At 34.0% G+C, this 25,103-nt stretch overlaps 1 protein-coding gene across 1 annotated transcript; it reads left to right on the plus strand.

The window, feature by feature from the left end:
* Window positions 1-1,424: 1,424 nt before the first annotated feature.
* On the plus strand, window positions 1,425-24,328 carry HNF4G (hepatocyte nuclear factor 4 gamma). Its single transcript, XM_060115982.1, has 10 exons — window positions 1,425-1,560; window positions 4,637-4,808; window positions 6,678-6,772; window positions 9,468-9,574; window positions 11,134-11,289; window positions 15,818-15,905; window positions 17,902-18,054; window positions 18,417-18,653; window positions 19,612-19,734; window positions 24,207-24,328. Exons 1-10 carry the CDS (start codon window positions 1,425-1,427, stop codon window positions 24,326-24,328), a joined length of 1,389 nt encoding a protein of 462 aa, XP_059971965.1.
* Window positions 24,329-25,103: the final 775 nt, after the last annotated feature.

Genomic DNA, 25,103 nt, shown 5'->3' on the forward strand with positions numbered 1-25,103 from the left:
GTAAATGTGGTTGGAATTCTTTCTTGGAACATAAAATCAATAAACATATTCTCAGAAATAAAATATAATCTTTGAATATTATCTTCTAAATTTCCCCACACTCTAAATGCTTCTTCTCACACATACACATAAAAGATATAGTGTGCTTTATAGATGTTATGTATGAGAAAGTTGATGGTGGGAATGTGTAAATCTACACATGTTCAGTTTAATGTCTAGAATGTAACTGACATCAGAAGTAAAAATAAATGAAACCTTATTCATGTAACATTTATTTATTTATTATTATTTTTGCCTTTTTTGTTTTTATTTTTCTTAAAGTTATAGAATCATGTAGATTTAAGAATTAAATAATTCTACAAAGTTTCTCCCAAGAATTCTACAAAACAAAAAACAAACAAAAAAGGTAAATGGACATCGTTCTCAGAGGCACTTTTAGCCTTCTTTTTTCTTTCTTTTTTTCCCCCCACTATTACCCCGTGACTTTAAGTGACATGCTGCTTCTTGTACTTTCAGTTTTAGTGTTATCCATCGACTCTCCACTATGGAGAATGAGGATTTAGCTTTCTTTCCTACCCTGTCTTCATTGCACACTGGTATTCAGCCTCCTGCACATCTTTTCCAAGGGGCCTCCCTGAAGCAGTTTTTAAGGGCTCTCAGGCTGCATGCCATGGCAAGCTTCCCAGCATCTCACCGCGGTTGTCTAACAATTACTTATTGAATGCCAACAAGGTACTAGCAACTGTACTGGTTCTGCCCTTGGAACATTTACAAACATGCAAGGGACACTGACTCATAGATTGATAACTAAAGAGAATGTGTTTCAGGCCATATTAGGGCTATGCCCAGGCTTCTACTGGAATATATCATAAATCCCTGTCATTTCAAATTACAAATTTGTTTTTCCTCAACATAAAGTTAGCTTTATTGTGTGGGTAAGAAAACTTGAAATTATTAAGTGCTTATGTTAAGTGTTAACTTACAGTCTTGACTTACCCAATTTATAACAGTAAAGTAATTCTCTTTTTTTAGAACATGGGGCATGAAATTTCCACCACTTAAATGGGAGAAATGATGCTATAATGACAGTTCAAAATCAGAGGTATTCTCTTTTCTATTTTTAATCCTCTCAATGACATCATTTATTGTCTACTGGAAATCCATTTAGGAAATCATGTTAGTCCACTAAGCACTTCAGATAAGGTGATTTCATGAAGCATTGCAACATTATCACAATGAATTGCTTTCGTACACCATAAAAGAAAGAGAAGTAAGCAGAATATGGCCTGCTGAAGGAGTTTACAGTTTTACAGCTCCTCCCACTGTAGCACATAAGTCACTCAGTTACAGTTAACTTTGGATTATCCCTCACAGATTGAAAGCCCAACAGCCATCACACACTCTGGGCCTGTGGTGCCACTCGTATGTGTGTATCTAAATCAATGATGAGGGTATCGGAACCGATACTGGACATGGAGATGGCAAATTACAGTGAAGTTTTGGACCCAACTTACACAACTTTGGAGTTTGAAACTATGCAGATTCTGTATAATTCAAATGGTGAGTTCTCATCTGCTTGTAGATAAAAAAGAAAAGTAAGTATAATGAGAGCAGGAAAACTGAGCTTCCCAGGTGGTGGTTCCGTGTGTTTTATTGCTGGAGAATTCAGGGCTTGTTTTTTAAGGCCACAAATCTGAGGCTTTTGTACTTCATCTTTTGCGCTGAGGCTTTTAAATTTAAAAATTTAAATTAATAATGCTATGGCTATCTTATGTTTGAGATAGAAAAAGCTTAGCTATGCATAATAAAGTAACCTTGGAATTCTGTCATGGGCCGGTTAGATAGAAAGAGTAGTTTCAGCAGTTATTTTATTTACTGTAAATCACAGTAATGAGTAATATTGGCAGGTTGGCTGTAAAGTATATTTTCTATGCAACATTTAAAATGACATATGGAAAATTGTCCTTAGAACACTGGAGAGTTTTACTGGTCACCTTCTCCTTTCATTATTCCAATTCTCAACTGCTGCTGATGAGAAACTGTATTTAACATTACTATCAAGTTTTTGCATTGAACACAAATATGAAAAGAAATAAGGGTTTATATTATAACTGCACTTGACAAGCTAATGTTTAGCCTCACAAAGCTCTTGGTTTTTATCTACTGTAACATTTTAACTTTAAATAAGACATGACTTGTTTAGGGCTCATGTCTTTATAGAATACAGTTTACTACTGACTTTGAATTTAGATATTTTTTCATGTAAAAATTTTGTCCAAGATCAGTTATAATTGTTAGAACTCGTAAAATCTGCTAATTATGTATGCTTTGGAAAATTCTGTGTGTGTGTGTGTGTGTGTGTGTGTGTGTGTGTGTGTGTTTAGCTCAGGACTGAGAATATATCTTGTACTCAGGATATCTTAATGTTCTACTATGCTGTACAATTTCAGTGACTGCTATAGCTGTAATATTTACAATAAACAACAATAATTTGTTAGTGGGAAGATTTCTAAAAATTTTCAGAAGATGAATTCTGAAATTTTAGCACAAAGGGGTTAAAATCAATTGACAGTGCTTCTATTAGGAAGTCACTATTTTTAATCCTTATGTTTAGACTTGACTAAGGTATTTAATAAAGTATTTACCTCAATAGACTCATGAGTATTTTAAAAGCTATAGCTTACTAAATAGTAGGGACAGATTTACCATAAATACTTACTAAAACAACTGACTATTTCCAAAGTGTTGTCTAACTTGTTTCCTTGTAATAATATCTAAATTCTTGTTAATAATATGTAAGTATGACATTAAACTGGAAGCAAGAGTTGAATATTTTTTTTGTTTCCATATAATCTTCCAGAACACAGTCAATCCTTAACACTTCTGCCATATTTCTAATATCTATTTTGTTTATGTTATCAAAAGAAAAATTACTAGCATTTAAATTCTAAAATGTCACGTGATTACCCTTAAGCATATTCTCACTGAAGATTTTTGTAACTTTATGAAGTTATATATGACAATAGTTGTCAACTCAGAAGTATTAGTATGTAGAATACATATATAGTCACAGAATGTAATTGGGACATAACAGTCTTTGATTTTATCCTTTTTATATTGGAAATATAATAATGAATTGTTATTATATTTACATTATTATAGAAGTTATTATCAATTAAAGTGTATAATATATTCTTATTTATTTAATATCTTTTGAGTACATAGATATTTGTAAAGATGTAGTAAACAATATTAACTAATTTAAGAAATATTTAAGCAAAAATATCTATGTGGATTTTTTGAAGCATCTTTCTTCAAAACAATGAGTTCTCACTTTATGTAAGGCATAGCTCTAAGAGCTGGAAGGCAGAGGGGTGACTAAGACAGATAAATCCTCTGACGTCATGAAGTTTTTATTCTATGGGGAAAGATGGGTAATAAATGAACAGACCGAAGCATAATATAATTTTAGAAAATGAAGTGGTTAGTTTAAAATATAAGCAGGGTACTAGGTTCTACTTGAAGGGCAAATGAGAGATGACTCTTTTAGATGTGTGTTTATAGAATGTTTCACAGAAAATGTGAGATTTGAGCAGAAACTGGATAGCCAGCTCATAGAAATTCTTGAGGAAGAGCTTCCCTTCCAGTCAGAAGGGTCAGCAAGTGTAAAGGCTCTGAGATGGGAACAGACTTCAAGGAGGAAAAAAAAAAAAAAGGCAACATTACTGGAGACTAGTGAACAGGATGAAAAGTAGTGCCAGATAATGGGATCAGAGAGGTGGGAGGGTAACCTTTTCACTCTGGGCTCTATAGGCCATGGGAATATGTGTAGGCTTTATTTTGTATCTAAGGGTTGGATGCAGAAGGCTAATGTGATGTGAATTTCTTATGCCAAGATCACATTGCGGGCTTTCTGATAATAAACAGTAGGGGAACCAGGGTGGAAGTATTCGAGAAATTAGGTAGGAAGCTATTTCAATAATCTAGGGAAAAGATTATGTTCGATTGGATAAGAGTGGCCATGGTAAAAGGCTGAAAAGGTGTGGATTCGATATGTATTTTAAATACGACTCGTGGATTGGATATGAGCAATGAAGGTGAGAATTCAGTAAAGACTCCCAGATTATTGGCCTTAGGTACCAGCTGGTACCATTGACTGACTAGGGAAGACTGAAGGAAGAATAAGTTCTAGGAGAAAAAAAAAAATCAGAGTTCTCTTTTTGATACATTAATTTGAAAATCTTATTAAACTCCAAAGTGAAGTTGTTCAGTAGGTATTTGGGCATTTCAGACTGATACCCGTGGGAGACATCGGGCCTAGAAATAAAATGTGGGAATTTTTCATCATACAGATGATATTTAATGTCATGGGACTGGATGAGCTTCCCTAGGGAAAGGGTATAGTTGAGGGACTGAGCCCTATGGTATACCAAATTTTAATCCTCCAAAATACGAGTGGGGAGTTTGGAATGGAGACTGGCAGGAACAGCCAGTGGATAAAAGGAGAGCACTGGTGTGGAGCTGCCAAGAAGCTGAGGAAGGGACTATTTCACTCCCATAAATAATTAGTAGGCCAATTTATGTATTAAATACTCAGTACTAACTTGCACTCTACCTCTTTCTCTTTCTTTAACAGATAGTTCTGTGCCAGAGACAACAAGTATGAATACCACAGATAATGGTGTCAACTGTCTATGTGCTATATGTGGGGACAGAGCGACAGGAAAGCACTATGGCGCCTCCAGCTGTGATGGGTGCAAGGGCTTCTTCAGACGCAGCATCCGCAAGAGTCACGTTTATTCCTGCAGGTACTTGAAATGCTCCTTCCCAGAAGGTGATCTTCAGAGGTGTTTCAAAATGCCATGCAAGAAGTACGGGAATAAAATTCAGAGCTTTCAAATTTCTGTAACTCTAAGAACAAAATTTATAAGCGACATGAAAAGTGAGGATGTGTGGGTGTGTATACACATGCAGTCACACGGGTGGTTCTTTTTTATGAAACACCTTAGACTTATAAAATGTATATTAAAAAATCCCCATGCTTACCACCCAGTTTAGACCAATATAATTGAAGCCTCCAGTGGACACCTCCCCTATCACTTTCTCTTCCTCCCCTCTCTCCCAGAGGTAAATACCATCTGAAATTTGGTGTTTGTCTTTTCCTTGTGTTTCTTTATTGTTTCACCACATGTTCGTATACCAATAGCCATACATAAATCTGTATTTAAATGGTTTCACAATGCGTGTACGTTTCTGCATATTGCTTATCATTTTAGCGTCATCACATCCTGAGTCTTGGAACAAAATTATAAAAAGGCAGATGATTTAGGTAGCTTGTTGATGTTACTGAATAAAATGAAATTTTCAGCTCTAAAGTTTTAGATGTATTTCTCGTGCCACAACTTTGTAATTGAATTTAATGTTTGTCTAATATATATATATATATATATATATATATATATTTTTTTTTTTTTTTTTTTTTTTTTTTTCCCGTACGTGGGCCTCTCACTGTTGTGGTCTCTCCCGTTGTGGAGCACAGGCGCTCCGGACGCACAGGCTCAGCGGCCATGGCTCACGGGCCTAGCCGCTCCGCGGCATGTGGGATCTTCCCAGACCGGGGCACAAACCCGTGTCCCCTGCATCAGCAGGCAGACTCTCAACCACTGTGCCACCAGGGAAGCCCAGATTTGCCTCTTTTGAACATTTGACATAAACGAAATTACACAATATGTGACCTTTTGTGTCTGACTTCTTTCACTTAGAATAGTGTTTTCAAGGTTCATCCATGTTGTAACATGTATCAGCGCTTCATTCTTATTTATTGCCAGGTGTAATATTCCATTGTGTGGGTATGCCACATTTTGTTTATCTGTTCATCAGCTGATGGGCATTTGGATTGTCTCCACTTTTTAGCTATTATGAATAATGTGGCTATGGACATTTGTGTATAAGTGTTTGTGTGAATATATGTTTTCATTTCTCTTGGGTGTATACCTAGGAGTGGAATTGCTGTGTCATTTGGTAACTCTTGTTTAACTTTTTGAAAAACTGCCAAACTGTTTTCCTAAGCAGCCACATCATTTTGTATTATAACTAACAATGTGTGAGAGGTCCAGGTTTTCCACAACCTCGTCATTTACTATTGTCTGTTTTTTCTGATTATAGCCACTGTAGTGGGTGTGAAGTGGTACCTAATTTTTCAGAGACTCTACTCTTTATACTTTATTCAATTGCCTCTTGATATGTAATTTGGAATTTAGAGTAAACTCCAATTGGATATGATGTAAAATTAATAGAAAAATTTTTAAATAGAGAAATGTGTGAAAGTTCAGAGGAGTGAAGTTCTCCATCACACTGAAATCATTTAGCAGTAAGCATTAGAATTTGCATGCCACAATTTTTAAACTAGGTTTGGCTTTCATGGCTCAAGATAGAAATGATCATGGATACTGGCCAAAAGTGAGATTTCATTCAGTTTTGTTTTATTAGAAAGACTGCATGAGAGGTGAGGCTTGTATTTTCATGTCGATCATGAGATTAGAAAAGTCATAGTTAATTGTTCTTATACATTCTTTCTGTTGATCTAAATTTGACTATACTTTTTAAAGTCTGTCTGTTTGCTTTTTTTGATAAATAACAGTTTTCTGCAAACTAATATATTTTTTTTGGCATTGTAGGTTCAGTCGGCAATGTGTTGTTGACAAAGACAAAAGGAATCAATGTAGATACTGTCGATTAAGAAAGTGCTTTAGAGCAGGAATGAAAAAAGAAGGTAATAATATATAACATAATGATTATTAACATTATTGATGAAAAGTGTTATACACACATGTTCTCATTTAATCACAATAACCTTTCCATGAGTTCTGATTATCCTCAGTGAAGAATCTGTGGTTCCTTGAGTTTAAGAATTTACTGAAGGACACTGGTACCCACTGGTGAGTGGTAGAGCCAGTCTTTACCTGCTGACTGATTTGACATGTTCTATCCACTACTGCGTAATCCCTGGCAAGAAAATTATTGTCTGAAAAAATATTCCAATGTCTTGTTCAAAAGCTAAATGGCAAACTATATTAATAGGATGCAACTGTAAATGAATTTTAAATGGGTTTTTTATTCTCAATAACAATTGAATATCTTTATTCATTTCATAAGCATTAACTGAAAATTGACTTTTCATGCAGTCATTTAACTATTTAACAAATATATTGAGCCCTGCTGCTCTCCAAACACTGTTGTGGGTGCTGAGGTTTCAGTAGTGAACATACTGAACAAAATAATCCCCCCTGTCAGGGAGCTTATATTCTATTCAAAGACAGAGACAATGGACTAGATGCTCTATTTTAATGTGCACTAATTTCATTTTTAACATATTAAATACAATTATATTATCCTATGTTCTAACTGGTTAATTTAGCAAAACAAATGTGTTTAGCACATTTAAATGTTTGGCAGGAAACAGCTGCTATACAATTTTCTGTTTATCATTTTGCCACATGCTTATCCCTAGGACATACAAAGATATATTTTTCAGAACTCTTTCACATATTATTAAAAAATTAAATCAGATATGTGAAAAATATCAAACCTATCTTAAACATAGTTGTTTTCTTTTTCACTCAGTATTTTCAAGAGACAAAAATTCCATTCATTTCATTCAGCTGCTAGTCTCAGAAAAGAAGGCAAAATAAAGTTTACAAAGTTAAAGGAAAAACACTTTCATTTCAACATGACTTATTTCTAGTGACCTATTTGGTAGTTTATGGGATTAATTACATGCTTTGTCAATTATATTCATTAATTTCTACTTGAACCTCTGCTTCACTCCTACCAATGCAAAAGCAAACCACGATTCTACAATTCAGTTTAGAGTTTTACAATCTGCTAAATAAAATTATTTTCAAAAACAGTGAAAGCATATCTTATACTGTTCATAGAATAATGTATTAATTTTTCCTAAATAGATTAGGAAGAAACTTTTAGCTTTCAAAGTAGATATATTCTTCTTATTTACACTAATAGCATAATATTAAGGTTAGGTAGATGGAAACATATAGAAATATGGTTTTATGTCAAAAAAGGTAGCTGAAAGATAACTACAAATGTTCACAATATCTTTTAGCATTTTTCTAAAGATCGATCATGTAAACAAAATTCATAAAAGCATAACTTACATTTTAAAATTTTTACCTCCATGTATACATTTCCAAATGAGTCAGTTTAGGCTGAAAGTCAATGACAATATTTGCTAAAAAAAAAAAAAAAAAAAAAAAAATTGAGAGAGAGGAAGTAAGCTACCAGTAAATATGATTTAAAAGTAAAATATTAATGAATCACTCTAACTAAAGATTACTCACTCTTAAAGGCAAGAAGTTTAACATTTTCTCTTTCAAATTAGTGGTGTTGATAGTTAATAGTAAGTTTGGTTAGATAGTAGATTTTGGCATAGAAATTGATGAATTTCTTTAATAAAAGAATAATTACAGAAAAAAATTCTGATAGTTTAATGTCTTATCTTTCCAGCAGAATTGGATAGAGCATTACTGTAAATAATTTAGGGACTACAGACTTAGTTTCCATTCTTTTTGGTTAAGAGAAAATAATCTTACCTTTTAAGGTTTGAAATCCAACTTTGACATCTGACTTCTATTATTCTATGTATTACAAGTATACTAATTTGTACTAACCCTCTCCCTCTTCCTTATTTTTAAAAATATAGTTTTCAATAAAAAATTTGGGGATACACTTTATTCTTTTTTTTTCCTTTCTGAAACAAAGAGATCTCTTTCTTAGAAGACTTTCATATAAATACTTAATATTTCTTCATTGTTCTAAAATGCTGATATTCTAATCTCAATGTTCTCGAGACCCCTACGTGCTGCAATTTTTGCCTTATTAATGTTTGTAAACTGTCCTGAGGACATTGTTTCATAAGAGATCATAGGATTGAGACCTGAAAATCACCTTAACTAAAATAAATTTACTTTCCATTTTTGCTAGTGTTTTAGAAGAAAAAGAAAAATGGGAGTTTCAAAATGTATAACTCATATTTTCTGACAGTGAATACACTCTTATCTTTGACCTGGTCAATCTCACAGGTTGTACTCTTCTTCTAGTTATCTTATGGTTTTATTAACTTTGAGAGAATGGAAAACCAACCTCGTAAAAATACAGCATGGCTGAACTGGCTGACCCAAAACTTTCTAACATGGGTGCCATCATGAAGTCCCAAAAGGCAATATTTTATGAACTGTAGTGACAAGCCTGGCTCTTTCTACTTTAAAAATGGTACAGAATGAAATATACCTTCAGTCATACTTTTCTTCCTGCCTCAAGCACCCCCCTCCAAGGTCTTTTAGAGGCATCTCATTTCTACTTTTATAGTAACGTTGTTTTTACTTCAAACTGTATATTCTGAGATATATTGAAGAAAACTGACCAGTAAATACTGTGATTTTCTCCCCTAGCTGTGCAAAACGAACGTGATAGAATAAGCACCAGAAGAAGCACATTTGATGGCAGCAACATCCCCTCCATTAACACACTGGCACAAGCAGAAGTTCGGTCTCGCCAGGTACTGCTGCATTACTGCTGCACCAGCATCCAGTCCTGTTTAATAGAATCAGATGTTTATTTAGGCATAATATTAAAATGATTTAAGTTCATTCAAATGTGCTCATTACTATAATAAATTATATCTATGCAAATTGAAGAATTTTACTTTGAAAATATTAGTTGGACTGTTGACTCAATTTTGAATTTTCTTGGGCAAGTTTCTACTTTTTAAGTGGAAAAATGAAATGCATTTCAGTCTGAGTGTTAAAAGTTTGTTTGCAAGGTTGATTTAAAATACTTAATGCATAGCACAATGCCCTGGGGGCAGTATCTTGTTTTATTGATTGAATCTGGAAATCAGTTATCACAGCTTTGGGAGTGTTTAGTTGAGGCCTATCATTAGAGCTTCCTTCCTTGAAAATGACTTCTAGATTCAAGAACTCACCTTAACATCTGCTTTGGAAACAGGTATTTAAGGGAAGAACCAGAATTTAGAAAACACAGGAGAAACTTTATTATTTGAAATTTCTAGAATGAGGATATCAGTTCTAAAGTTAAAAATATAAGTGATTAGTTATATAAATAAAAGTAAATCACTTAAGAATCAGATAAAGAAACTTTTTGAAGAAAGTTTATTTTACCATTGCCCGTATTAGAAATGTTAATGGTATTTTTCTATTATAAAGCAAACAATGAAATAGCTGTTAATCAGGTTCTATAATGAGTCAATGAAACTACTTTCATTTTTGATAACACAAGGGTAAATGATGAAGTTAACATCACCATTATCATCATAATTACTTGAAGATTACTTGATGGTCCTGTAAAGTATTTCGAGAATGGCCTGAAAGGAACTGTGAGGAAATAGACATACACTGCAGAAAGACACGTACACACACACACATGTTCAAAAATTAAGTTTAGAAGAACTTTTAGAAAGTGATTTTTTTCAGCAGAAAGGCATTTGAACACTACTTATATCTTAGAGAGTTCAAAATTATATATCATTTAAAAATTTATCATTATACATTAAGATTTTCAACTTGCTGAGTCAAAGATTGGTTTCTTAACTTTATTTGGGTGGGCTTCCATTAAATGCAGCAACATAGTCTGACTTCTCATCTAAATCTTTTCTCCTCAGCTGGTAAACTTTATCCAATGGAAACCTTCCTTCATAAATTACAACAAATTAAAGATGGGCTTTCTTAATGGAACTATCATCTTCAATTAAAAATGAAATCATACAAAATAGTTCATATGGATACTCCATAGCTCTTTGTATAGCCATTTTGAATTATGAAACTCCCTGAAAGTAGTGGTAACTTATTTTACAGGTTTGGCCAGAAAATAAGATAGTACTCCCAGACCATGCTGCTATGCAGTGAATGTTCTCAATATAACTTGAATTGATAGGTATTTGATTTCTTAATTTTAAATGTTTAGTATATTTCAAGATACTGTGACAATGATAGTGCCCACTTCAATGGTGCTTACTTATTGCAGTTGTAGAAAAAAGAGAAATAGTGGTCTTATGTTATGTTCAGTGATGAATTAATATAATGTTCTTCTTAATGCTAGATCTCAATCTCAAGCCCTGGTGCGAGCACTGACATAAATATTAAGAAAATTGCCAGTATTGGTGATGTCTGTGAATCCATGAAACAGCAGCTCTTAGTCTTGGTGGAATGGGCTAAATATATTCCTGCCTTTTGTGAGTTACCACTGGATGATCAGGTATAATTTAAAGAGATTATGAATGCTTTAAAAGAATGTTTTTTGAACTTTGCTAAGTTTTTCAGTTCTTTTAATTATATTTGTAGTAGATTTACTATATTTGACAAAGGTTACTGAGAGACAGACTGTTTAAATTCTATTTTAGGGGTCTTACAAATTTATTGATTGGATGAGGGTTGATCAAGCCTATATTCTTCCCTCCTGAGGTTTAAAAAGCTTAAGTAAGTGAGAAAGACAGGTAGTAGATAACTGCCATTGTGAGATAAAGTATTGGAAGAATAAATGTCTGGAAGGCAAATGGTACCCCATTGTGTCTTGCTGTTTACTAAAGGTGCATATAAAATTCTTCAGAAATACCAGGCCACTTCTAGACAGAAACCACACAGGTTGTGTTGGTGTCTTTGTAGGCACTTTTATGCACTTAACATATAAAATTGTGCCTTTCATGTTGTCAGTTTTATTCTAGCATTTACTGTAAAAAAAGTATAAATCTGGTAAAAAAAAAAAGTCTGTAGAATTGTGTTCTGAAATCTACTGAAAATAGAATTCAGATGTAGTGATCTTCTCCTAATATAGACATTTTCATACTTTGTCATATGTATATTAAGATATCTTAGTTAATAGTTAAAAGTTCACTTTCCAATATGTTTAAAGAAGTAGCTAAGATACTTGTCTCTACCCTTCACAGTTTATGAACTCTAATTTTCCCCAGACTTTCTGCAAGGCTATGCACATTGGAGTTTTTCTGATAAATTAACCTGTAAGCAACCTTCAAGTTTATCTGTTTTATATTTATTATTACATTATTTATTGTAAATGTAAACATATTGGAAAGTACTGCCATTTTATCAGTGTTAACAGGTCTATAAACCTTGACTATTCGAGAGGGAGGGGGAAACTGCTAGTTACCCATAAAAATGACCAGCAGTAGGGGCACTGATGAGACTTAATCTGACTTTTTCTTTGAATCTGTAGAATTGTAACAGAACTTGGTGGCTAAAATACAACTTGAACGTTAGAAAAATGAGCTGATCTCATTTCTCAAGTGACCTTACACTTCAGATTATCAACATACTGTATTCAAATCAGTAAAAAAAATGTATATCAGTATAATATAATCTTGTAATTACTAGCATCAAATATATAAGTTCTCAAAAATTGAGATATTTGATATTTTGAATTATCTCAAGGGGCTTAACTCACCAGCAGTCTAACATTTTGATGTCTTTAAGTAAATAAAATATTTAGGTTCTTTAAAATGAACCAAGGGAAAGGGAATGCTGAACATCTTTGTAAAAAGTTTTTACTTGTATAGTCTTGAAATATTTTTAAAGAGTTCTTACCTGAAATCAATCTCCTTTTTATATTCACTGTTTCTAATAAAGCAATCCACTTTCTTAACAAAAAAAAAGTAGTTAAGAAGTTTAATGTTCTAATTAGTCTATAAAGATTAGATTATTAGTTTCAGATTCATTTTTTTTTCAGGACTGTATAATATTTATTTAATTTTTTTTTAATTTTACAAATTTAATCAGTTATACATATACATATGTTCCCATATCCCCTCCCTTTTGCGTCTCCCTCCCTCCCTCCCTATCCCACCCCTCCAGGCAGTCACAAAGAACCGAGCTGATCTCCCTGTGCTATGCGGCTGCTTCCCACTAGCTATCTACCTTACGTTTGGTAGTGTATATATGTCCATGCCGCTCTTTCACTTTGTCACAGCTTACCCTTCCCCCTCCCCATATCCTCAAGTCCATGCTCTAGTAGGTCTGTGTCTTTATTCCTGTCTTACCCCTATGTTCTTGATGACATTTTTTTCTTAAATTCCATATATATGTGTCAGCATACAGTATTTGTCTTTCTCTTTCTGACTTACTTCACTCTGTATGACAGACTCTAGGTCCATCCACCTCATTACAAATAGCTCAATTTCATTTCTTTTTATGGCTGAGTAATATTCCATTGTATATATGTGCCACATCTTCTTTATCCATTCATCCGATGATGGACACTTAGGTTGTTTCCATCTCCGGGCTATTGTAAATAGGGCTGCTATGAAAATTTTGGTACATGTCTCTTTTTGAATTATGGTTTTCTCAGGGTATATGCCCAGTAGTGGGATTGCTGGGTCATATGGTAGTTCTATTTGTAGTTTTTTAAGGAACCTCCATACCGTTCTCCATAGTGGCTGTACCAATTCACATTCCCACCAGAGTCATTTTTAACTCTTCTAAGTAGTATATAATATTCTGTAGATGTAAATAATCTGAAAATGTCCAGTTCCCCCAGGTTAAATAAAGCATGATATATAATATAACCAGTTTCTATTTTTATACCCTCTGACCAATGCTCTTTATCATTGATAAACAAAGACAAAGAAACAATCAAAGGGAAAAGTACATGATTGTTTAAAAATCAAAGAAGGGCAAAATATTTATATAACCGGAAATAAGTGATCACAGAAAGTTAGCAGTTATATTTCTAGGAGAGCATTTCACCTGGTTACAACAAGAAAATACTGTGAAATCTGAAATCATTCTTAAAATGTTCTGTAATTCCCTTCCTGGTATGAGTCATGGTTGTGGACATATCATAAAGATAGCTTGGCTCAGAAGGTTATTTCAGAGTGAATAATGCTAAATTGCTAAAACTTACTTGTCTCACCCCAAGCCATATAAGTAGGGTTATGTTATTTATCAGTTTTATATTTTTATTACCACTCTTTTTTTTAAAAAAAGTTGCTGACCTGTATGAAGACAATGATTTAAAACTTGGGAAATTGAAATTCTGTAACTTGTCAATAATAGTTTTCATTTACTAACTGACACTAATATTAACAGTATAACATTAATAACCATGGATTGGTGAATGTCTATTATGGATATGGCACTCGGGTTTCAAATGCATTATATATTACATTATTTTATTTAATACTCTCGGGAGCTCTGTGGCATAAGTTTTATAATCTCTTTAAAAACTTAACAGCTTTTAAAACTGAACAATATATCAGTTAAATTCACTCAGTGTATTCATCAGACAAATATTTCTTAGGATTACTGTTCAGTTTTAGGAACTGTGAGTATCCAGCAGTAAAAATACAGACCACTATTCTCATAAAATTTGCATTCTATTTGGGAGAGGCAGACAATAAAAATATACAGATAATGAGTAAGTTAATTCTAGGTGGGGAAGAGTTCTATAAAATGAAATGGGATGAGTTGTTGCAGAATGACTGGGGGTGGAGTTGTAGCAGATCCTTTAAATTGGGGATTAAAGAAGATTTTTCTTGAGACCTGAGTGACAAGGGGCTAAGCATATCAAGATCTGAGGAGAAAGCATTCTGGGTACAGGAACAGCAAGTTCAAAGGCTCTGAGGCAGGCAGGCCTAGTGTGCCTGGAGAAAAGTGAGCAAAGGATGTTGTAAGATGAAACCAGAGACATGGGCAGGGGGGCAAAGCATTGAGCCATAACCTCATGTGAGGCCATGGTTGAGGTTTTTGGGTCTTATTCTAAAGACATTAAGAAACCAGTGAAGAGTTTTTAGCAGAGGAGTGATATTAAGTGATTATTATTATTACAAGATATCATTGTAGAAGCTCTGGCAAGAAGGACTTAGGATGGAGGAACCAGAAAGGAAGCAGGAATACCTAGTAGCTCTTTGGAGTGTAGTTTGGTGGGCCAGGCAAAGAATGACCAAGGCTTGGCCAGGGGCTGTAGCAATGGAGAAACAATACTAGGATTTGCTGTACAGTGAGAGAAGGATCCAAATAGACCCTTGTTTTGGGTGTGAGAAAGCATTTTGGATGATGGTGCCATTTTCTAAGGAGATGAAGATGTTGGAGAAGCATTACTTTGATGTGCTAAATTTGAAATGCTTCCTATTCTTCCTACTGGTGATATTCAGCAGGCAATGGAGCTCCTTTGAGAGCTTAGTGCAGAGCTAAAGGTTCAATCTAGAAAGTGTCAGAACCCAGATCCCCCATACTCATTTCGCTATATCACCAATCTTTGTTTTGCTTTTGTTTATTCAGTTGATTATGTATAAGAGATCTTGTTTTACATATATTTTCTCCTTTAGTCCTCATGGCTACACTTTCAGATTTTTATCACTATCTCCATTTGATAGATGAAAACAAATGAGTCCCAAACATACTGGTCAACTAACCCAAGGTTAAACAGGAGTAAGTGGCCAAGCCAGAATTTGAACTCTGGTTTGTTTGACTCTATGCCCAAACACCATTCACTCCCAAACACTAAACTGTTCTGCTTTTCTTTTTCTGTTTCTTTTTTTTTTTTCTGCCATTGTATTGACTTGTTAGTTTTAGAAATTTTGAAAAGTAAAACTCTGTTGACCTGCTAAAAATAGAAGAATTGAAGCCTTAATCATGGCAAGAATCTCTGAATATTGTAGTTGTTAAAACAAAAAAAGTCCCAGTCTTAAAGAATACTAAGTTAATCAGGCTTATATAATCTTTTAATCATTATATTTTATAATTAATTGTTAAACTTGGAATTTTTCATTAAGGTGGCACTGTTGAGAGCTCACGCAGGGGAACATTTACTGCTTGGAGCTACAAAGAGATCCATGGTGTATAAAGATATTTTGCTTTTGGGTAAGTTTTTTTCTTTTTAATTTGAGAAAAAATTATGCATGCTTCATACTTCCATGGGACCTATTCTGTATGTACCAGGCATTCATAGACACTGCCAAATGGTTCTGTCACTTCACAAATTGGACTTAGTTGGTCAGGTCCTCACTCAAGCCCTGTTTTTCCTTGCCGTTAATTCAGGGAAGTTCAGAGTGGATGTTCAGGGTGCGTTAAGATTTAAAAATAAAAGATGTTGCTCAATAAACATAACATTGAGGTATGTTTAAATCATATCAGGACAAAGAGTTAGTGATTTGTCTCACCATCTTATGGAGTCCCAGTGTTGTTTCATACACTCTCAGTGTCTACCTAATAATTATAGTATATATTATTTTATACTCTTCTAAGGAACATGTTTATCTCCTATGATCTCATTGCCCATGATATGCTACAGAACCCCAAGTTAAAAAAAATTTTTGTGACAATGTCTGAAAAATTCTGAGAGTTAAAGAGCAGTGCTATAACACACAAAAGTAGGATGGCAGGTGGGATAAGACACAAAGGAAAAGCTTGTGTCTTCATTAAGGAAGTACCCTGATCCCCTACTTAACTTATAAAGTTAGGTTTCCTGTTAGGATATTTGAGATCCCTCTAATGTTTATAAGCTCTACCTCCCTCTGGCTATGTGAAATGGTGATAAATTGTCTTATTCCATTTTTGAGATAGATATTTTGTCCCAAATATAAATAAATTGAACATAATATCACAATAGCTAATATTTACTGAGGACTTACTATGTACGATGCATTGCTTTAAGTGCTTTACATGTTTATATATACACTCTCTCATTTAATCTTCACAATAACCCTGAGGGATATGTACTATTATTTTCAGCCTATTTCATAGGTGAAGAAATGAGGGCCAAGAAAATTTACCTAAGGTCACAAAGCAAGTAAAGGATAGAGCCATGATTATAAACCACATGATATGACTGCTTTTAAATTCTGTTAAACTTTCTCTTCCATGTTTAGTTCCCCTACAATACTGTTCTCATTATAAATCTGAATACAATATACATAGAAATCAAAACAATTTTACTACATAGTTCTAAATTGTTTTACCCTAAATATTAAGTACTTTAACTTTCCATAAGAAGAGCAGGGCTACAATTTTTGACTAATTTTGCACATGTTATTATTTATACTGAAGATTGTCTTTGCCTGCAGGAAAGAAGTCAGAATATTCTGTTTTCTATAAAACCAGAAAACAGAAATTTAGCAGCTATTTTAGGGGCTAAAATAAGCTTCCAATTTTCTAATGTTTTAGAAGCTATAATAGTATCATATTATAGCCCGAGACTTTCTAAGGTAGAATGCCTTTAGGGATTAGGTGGTCCAGTTCTCTGTCCAATTTCTGAACTCCTTTGAATACAGCCCTGTAAAGAGATCATCCCATCTCTACTTAAACAAGTCCAGGAAGAGAGAATTTACTATTTAATGAGGCAACTCATGAGAATATACATGCTAATTTTCAAAAATCAGCCTCGTCTACTTAGGCTTATTAAAATTGTGTCTCAGTAGTGGTTACACGTATATACACCTAGACCACTAAAGGAATGCCATTTTTAGTTCACTGTAAGCAAGAGAGATACTTTAGGTTTTGTAATATGCTCATTAATGAGTAAAACGCTGATAGATAACTGATATAGTGGAAAGCTAATCATTATATCTCGTTTCTCCCTTGTCAATAATTAGCTTGCTATTAGTCTGTACCTTAGTATTATCACAAGTGACGGAGGCTGTTAAAATGCATGTGATCATATTATCAATGTTATTGATCCTGTAAGTGTTCTAAAGTTTTTCTAACATAACTAACAATGCTCTTGAAAGAGGAAGTACTATTCCTGTTTCTTCAAGGGAAGACCATTTAAAATATTGGTTTGTAAAAAATTAAACAAAATCTGACAATTTTGTGTGTGTGAGGAGGTTGATTATTTTATTTTATTTTATTTTTTACCTAGGAAACAATTACATTATTCACCGCAACAGCTGTGAAGTTGAGATTAGCCGTGTGGCCAACCGGGTTCTAGATGAGCTGGTCCGACCCTTTCAAGAAATTCAGATTGATGACAATGAATATGCTTGTTTGAAGGCAATTGTATTTTTTGATCCAGGTTTGTTTCCAAAGTTCCATTAAAAATAATTGCAGTGAAAATTGGGCTTTCCTGGTGGCGCAGTGGTTGAGAGTCCGCCTGCCGATGCAGGGGACGCGGGTTTGTGCCCCAGTCCGGGAAGATCCCACATGCCGCGGAGCGGCTGGACCCGTGAGCCATGGTCGCTGAGCCTGCGCGTCCGGAGCCTGTGCTCCGCAACGGGAGAGGCCACGACAGTGAGAGGCTCGCGTACTGGAAAAAAAAAAAGAAAAAAAAAAGAAAAATTGCAGTGAAAATTAAACTACTTTTTAAATACTAGAATATTTTCTGTTACACTCTAGTAAGGTTAAGTATTTAGGTTGCCCTTTTTATTCCTTTATTAGACGCAAAAGGGCTAAGTGATCCAGTAAAGATTAAGAACATGCGGTTCCAAGTGCAGCTGAGTTTGGAGGACTACATCAACGACCGGCAGTACGACTCCCGGGGCAGGTTTGGGGAGCTGCTTCTGCTCCTACCGACGCTGCAGAGCATCACTTGGCAAATGATTGAGCAGATACAATTTGTTAAACTTTTTGGGATGGTTAAAATCGACAACTTACTTCAGGAGATGTTACTGGGTGGTGAGTATATTTAAGAATTTCTACTTTATTTATTAACATCATACCACAGTACTTTAGAGCAACTTGACCTGTTTACCTTTTGTCCATGAGGTAATGAACTCAGTATTTTATATTTAGAAAGTCTGCAAAACCCATTGTATGGGAACAGAAATACTTAAACACATTCAAACCTCCCCTCCATTTGTACTCACCTCCACCATCTTTACCCTACCCTGTCCCTCTTTCCTCAATTTTCAGATCCTCCCAAATATGGTAAATAGAACTATATCTCCTATTGTTAGTACTTCTTGGAGTATATTATATTTTTCTATGCCTTGACTCCTCTAAAAGCTCAAGGATATCGGAATTGCAACATAACCAAAAATATATATATATAGTAAATACTTTAAAAATAAACACTGTGTTCCTGAAGTAATTAACTGACACAACACAATGAAAAGGGAAAGACGAGATTTCATTGCTGCAGTAGATGTCAGGAATAACTTAAGAAATCATTTATTTTGTATTCTGATCTAGATTAAATTTCCTTATAAAATCACTTTATTTTAGTTTAGTTTAATTTTAGTTTGCTAGTGCTTAATGTGTTTCTAATGATATCTTTCTGAAATAAAAGTTGTTTATGCTAGTAGGGTGATCCCAAATACTGTAAACTTAAGGTAAGTGATTCTTGGAATTGCCTTAACAACAGGCAGCAAACCTAACAATTCCAGGAAACTGCACAGAAGGTCCATTATTAATATACAACATAATATGACACAACATTAATCTAACCAATGTACAGTGAAAGCTGGCATTGTCTTTAACATGGCAGTGGCTCTATTAATTTATTTTTGAATTTCCAAAAAGCACTTCGCAAAAATAGCAATATTCAAGCTGTCAATCAAAACAATTATTCCAAGGTAAACTTGCTGTTGCTGATTAAATATCATTAATGCAAGCATCTTTTTATCTTCTGTAGGTGCTTCCAGTGAGGCTAACCATCTCCATCATCCAATGCACCCACATTTATCTCAAGATCCATTAACTGGACAAACTATACTTTTGGGTCCAATGTCAACCCTGGTTCATACTGACCAGATCTGTAAGTATCTGGGCTACTTTTTTTTTTTTTTTTTGCGGTATGCGGGCCTCCCACCGCTGTGGCCTCCCCCGTTGCGGAGCACAGGCTCCGGACGCGCAGGCTCCGGACGCGCAGGCTCAGCGGCCATGGCTCACGGGCCCAGCCGCTCCGCGGCATATGGGATCCTCCCAGACCGGGGCACGAACCCGCATCCCCTGCATCGGCAGGCGGACTCTCAACCACTTGCGCCACCAGGGAGGCCCTCTGGGCTACTTTTGAAACATAGTATTTCTTAAACTTAATTACCTGAGAAAAGGTGGAATTTGGGGAAAGAATCTATTTGTGCCCAGAAATTATAAATATTGGATATAATTTCTTCTCCAAGATTTAATTGTGGGAGATTGTGAAGCAAGTCACTTATTCTTCTTAGGTATGAGTTTTCTCCCTAAAATGGAGATGTGAGTACTAAATCTTTCTTCTTCATAGGTTTAGGAGCACAAAAGAACATACAGGATGTCCTAGCTTTGCCGGGTAGTACAGGACCATAAAAATGACTCTACAAGGTGGAACCATGCAAAGGAGTCTTAATACTCAACAGGAAAATTATGATTGCTTGTGACCTTTAAATATATTTGTCAAAATATCAAGAACTCTTTTAGCTATAGGTTATAAATGTATAGGGCAACTAAAAGAAAAAATAGTAGTTTTAACGCTTAGTGCACCACAATTTAAAATATTAATAACACAGAATTAATGTGTTTTATTTTTTGTAAAAAAATGAAAAGTAGTTTGAACACTGCTTGCCATGTTCTCTTCTAATGACTTACAAGAGGAAGTGAGCATCTTTGATGGATTTTACTCTTTTGGAAGTTTGGGTCAGTTTCCAACATTTTATCCTTTGCATTTTTAATGTCCTAAAATATCTCTGAGAATCCATTTGATGTGAAGTTTTTTTGCCAGTTTCACTCCCTCTGGGACCTCTTCAACCTTTTCAGTGCAACTGGTTCCTCATTTCTGTTGACAAGCTTTCCTTCACTAAGTTCTTGGCTGAATTTTTAGGGACTCAAACAATAGTACTGTCAACATTTCCATCGTCAGCTCTTTCTTCTATAACTCCATTTATGTTCGATTTGAATTTCACTTCCAACATTATCACTTTTTGTTTCTTTACTGCACATTCTCCTCTTTTGGCCAATTCTCTTTCAGTTGTCCATTTTTGCAAATTGTCATGTGGATTTGTCACTGAGAGGGAGACGAGGAGGCAACACAACTACACAGTTTGTTGTCAGTGTATGAACTGAAGGAAATCTGTTCATTGAATAATCATGGACAGACTGAAGGATGTGATGTGATTGGTCACTGATCAAAATGCACATCTATTGTTTTAGGTAATTATTTGTAGACTGAAGAGTTATCAGTGAAGTTTGTGAAGTCTGTAACACAGTGAAGTTTGTGAGTTTATGCAATATTCACAGTTAATTAGAGTTAGCATGCTAACTGAAATTTGAACCATGTTTTTGAAGGACTGGTGCTACTTAACTAAGCTGTGATAACTGACATTCGTGTATATCATAATTGTGCAAAGCGTGGGCTGATTAGGCTTCCTTTAGTTCTTTGGAACTAAAATGACTATATAAATACTAGGGGTTGCTAGTAGATAGTTAATCTGATATTATTGCAGATTTAACACAAATTTTATTTTTATATGTCACATTGGAGATTAAAAAAATCTCTATTTGACAAAAATATCTAGAATTAATTACTTCTGAATTCATACTAATTAATTCCAGATTTACTTTTGATCTATTGCTTCTGAACACTAAACCAGCTACCTCACTGAGATGCCTTCAGTTATTGTGATATAATTATTATGGGTACCAGCATTGCCTACTGAATTTACAATTGCCCTTAATAACTAGCTACAATGTTGTTTTACCCAAATGTTCAGTGCAATGCGACAAAATTAAGTGAGTACCATTCCATCTGACTGCTACCTAGTGGTAGGGAGAGTAGAAGCCACAGAAATGCATGCTATCACTGCTGTTCTTTAGATACACACACTGGTAGATCTATGTGTAAATAGTGTCTGAAACACAAAGTTCTTTGAGTATATGACAGAGACAGAAATGAAATTGTTAGAAAAAATACAAATGATGTATATTATAGCACATTTAATCTGTGGGTCCCAATGTAGTTGAAAGACATTAATTTGGGAACATTCTCTTTTGTTTTTTCCTTGAAGTACAGTTGAGTTATGATGGTATATTGGTCTCAGGTGTACAACATAGTGATTCAATATTTTTATAGATTATATTCCATTTAAAGTTATTGGTTATATTGGTTATATTCCCTGTGTTGTACATCACATCCTTGTATCCTATTTTATACCTAGTAGTTTGTGCCTCTCAATCCCCTTCTTGTGTCTTCCCCTTCCCTCTCCCCAACTTCTCACAGGTAACCACTAGTTTGTTCTCTGTATCTGTGAGTCTGTTTCTGCTTTGTTATATTTATTCATTTGTTTTATTGTTTAGTTTCCACATATAAGTGAAAACATACAGTATTTGTCTTTCTCTGTTTGACTTATTTCACTATGCATAATACCCTACAGTTCCATCCAAGTTGTTGCAAGTGGCAAAATTCCATTCTTTTTTATGGCTGAGTAACATTCATATATATATATAAATGATATATATATAATATATATAATATTCAATATATAAATGATATATATATAAAATATATAATATTCAATATATATAAATATATCTCTATAGATATTTTTCACATCTTCCTTGTCCATTCATCTGTTAATGGACACTTAGGTGGCTTCCATGTCTTGGCTATTGTAAATAAAGCTGCTATGAACATTGAGGTGCATGTATCTTTTCAAATTAGCGTTTCTGTTTTCTTCAGATACATACCCAGGAGTGGAATTGCTGGATACTATGGAAGTTCTGCTTTTAATTTTTTGAGGAACCTCCATACTGGGACCATTCTTGCAAAGCAGATGTTACCACTTTCATTTAATTAATAGTCTAGAGCAGAGAGAGGCAAACCCAATACCATACCAAAGAGTCTATGAAGTTGTGTCTCTTAGAGACCAGTTATTCATAAACTTGGAAAATAAAACACATTAACAACACATTGAACATTGTAGGTATCAACTGACAAGAAAGTTTAACAATTCTGCTGGTGGTTAAATCCTTTACTTTTTAAATGTTAGCTTTGTAGTATTTTAAAAACATGTTTGCTCACCCTAATCTTTTTAGAATCACATCATCACACTTTTTATTTTTATTTTCCCTCTCTCAACATAATAGGTAAGAAATTCATTTGTAAAGGAAAACTTTGCTTTGCTTGTACTCATTTGGAACAGTTTATATTTTACACAAAGCAAAACATTAAACACAAACATACACACATATTTAAGTTCATGCATACTTTCTTGGTCTTTTAGAGCAGACTACTTGAGTGTTAGATCCATCCTAAATATCCAGGAATAATTTTTAAAGCAAATTTGGTAATTCTTTTGTCAATTAAATTATATCTAAAAACATTGTTTCTAAGTAACTGCTAATTCACACTTAATAATATAAAGTTAATATATTAAAGAAAACCAGGCAAAAAGGGACTGTTCTCATTTTGTATAGAATTTTTAAAAACTGTTTGGGAAAAAAAAACTCTATGAAGTTTGCAATGCCTCAGTCTGATCATTAAACATTTTCTATTTGTTCTGTTAAATAGATGGAATAATAATGCGAGTACTAAAATATTTCAAGCTTTAAAAAATTATAGAATGGCTTCTAGATTATTTTGTAATATGGTTAAAATTTGCCAATAGAAAGAAATAGTATTATAGACAATGAAGTATTCAAACTGTAACTTATTTTTTTAAATTACTCAGTGCTCTTTGCATTGATGGGGAAGGGACCACCAAGTGTATTTGTAATAGAATAACTTTGAAGTGACAAAGCCAGTATTTTTTAGATGCTTTTAACTACAACATAGATTTCAAAGCACTTGTAAAGTTATCTTACCTTAATTTTTTATGTCATCTAATGTTTGAATTAGTAAAATCTAAACCAAATGTGTTTTATTTTATGTGCTTTTTTGATTGCAATTTTGATTTACAATATAAAACTTATATTGTAATATTTGGGAAAAAAACTAGCTTTCTGTTAACTTTTTTTCTGCTGGGTTTATGAGAGAATCAGATGTTCATAAATGCTATTAAGAAAGTCTGAAGACACCTTAAAGTGACTGTCAAGATTTTTAAGTATGATTTAGTTTAATGCTAATTGGGACTGTAAGATGGGAGTGCATCTCCAATAGTATGTCAATGACCTGATAATGTATTATAATCACTACTTTATATATGATCTTTTAAAAACATATCCAAAATAATGTAATGCATATTGGTGTCATGCAGGACTTAATGGGATGGGCCAAGGTGATTGTCACCATTACATACAATTCTCTGATTCTTTTTTTAGCAACTCCAGAAACCCCGCTTCCTTCCCCACCTCAAGGCTCTGGACAAGAACCATACAAAATAGCTGCAAATCAAGCTTCAGTCATTTCACACCAGCCTCTCTCCAAACAGAAGCAATTGTGAGAATATGTTTACTTCTGAATGTCACTGCATAAATGTGAAAAGTTGTTGGTCTTGAAATATCTCAGGATAGCACTTTTGGCAAACTCTTAGCCAAGGCTTCTTCATGGTGCTGTTATAAGATGGTATCTTGTTTTCTTGTTTATATGCTCATTTTGTTTGTTGTTGCTATTGTTTAAAACCTTTAGATGCAACCAATGTATATCTGAGTTTCAATATGTTTATATAATATAAACTTGTACTGTGCCTGAACCAGTTGAATCTTATGTACTACTTTTATTTGTTGTCTTATTATTAATTTAAATCTGTAAATAATTGCTTATGGTGATGTGATGCAGAACTAAGTATTCTTTTTTGACTGCTAACAGTAGATCAGAAATCCCAGATTAATATTAAATGAACCAAGTTTTTAAATAAATTTTAAACTTGTAAATTCAAAAAATAAAGCAGTCAGTGTAGAATAGGGTACATTTCTTTGAAGAAAAATCACTTATGGATATCCAGTGGCTAAGAAGTATCTTTTTGGCCCACAGTTAAATATGCCTATATTAAGTATAGAAAATTATAAATAGGCATTCCATAGATGACTGGGTATTCCTTGAAATCTGCCTATATTTGAAGATGTATGTTAAAATAAAACATGTTAGTTTTATCAGTTAGGATACAGGTGAAACTGTAAAAAGGAAACTCTTAAAAGAGTGGCTCAACCAAGACAGACATTTATTTCCCTCTCCTAAAACAATCTAGAAGCAGACATCCATTGACTAGAACTTAGCCC

Source organism: Mesoplodon densirostris, chromosome 13 (genome assembly GCF_025265405.1).
Source record: "Mesoplodon densirostris isolate mMesDen1 chromosome 13, mMesDen1 primary haplotype, whole genome shotgun sequence".
Classification (NCBI taxonomy): domain Eukaryota; kingdom Metazoa; phylum Chordata; class Mammalia; order Artiodactyla; family Ziphiidae; genus Mesoplodon; species Mesoplodon densirostris.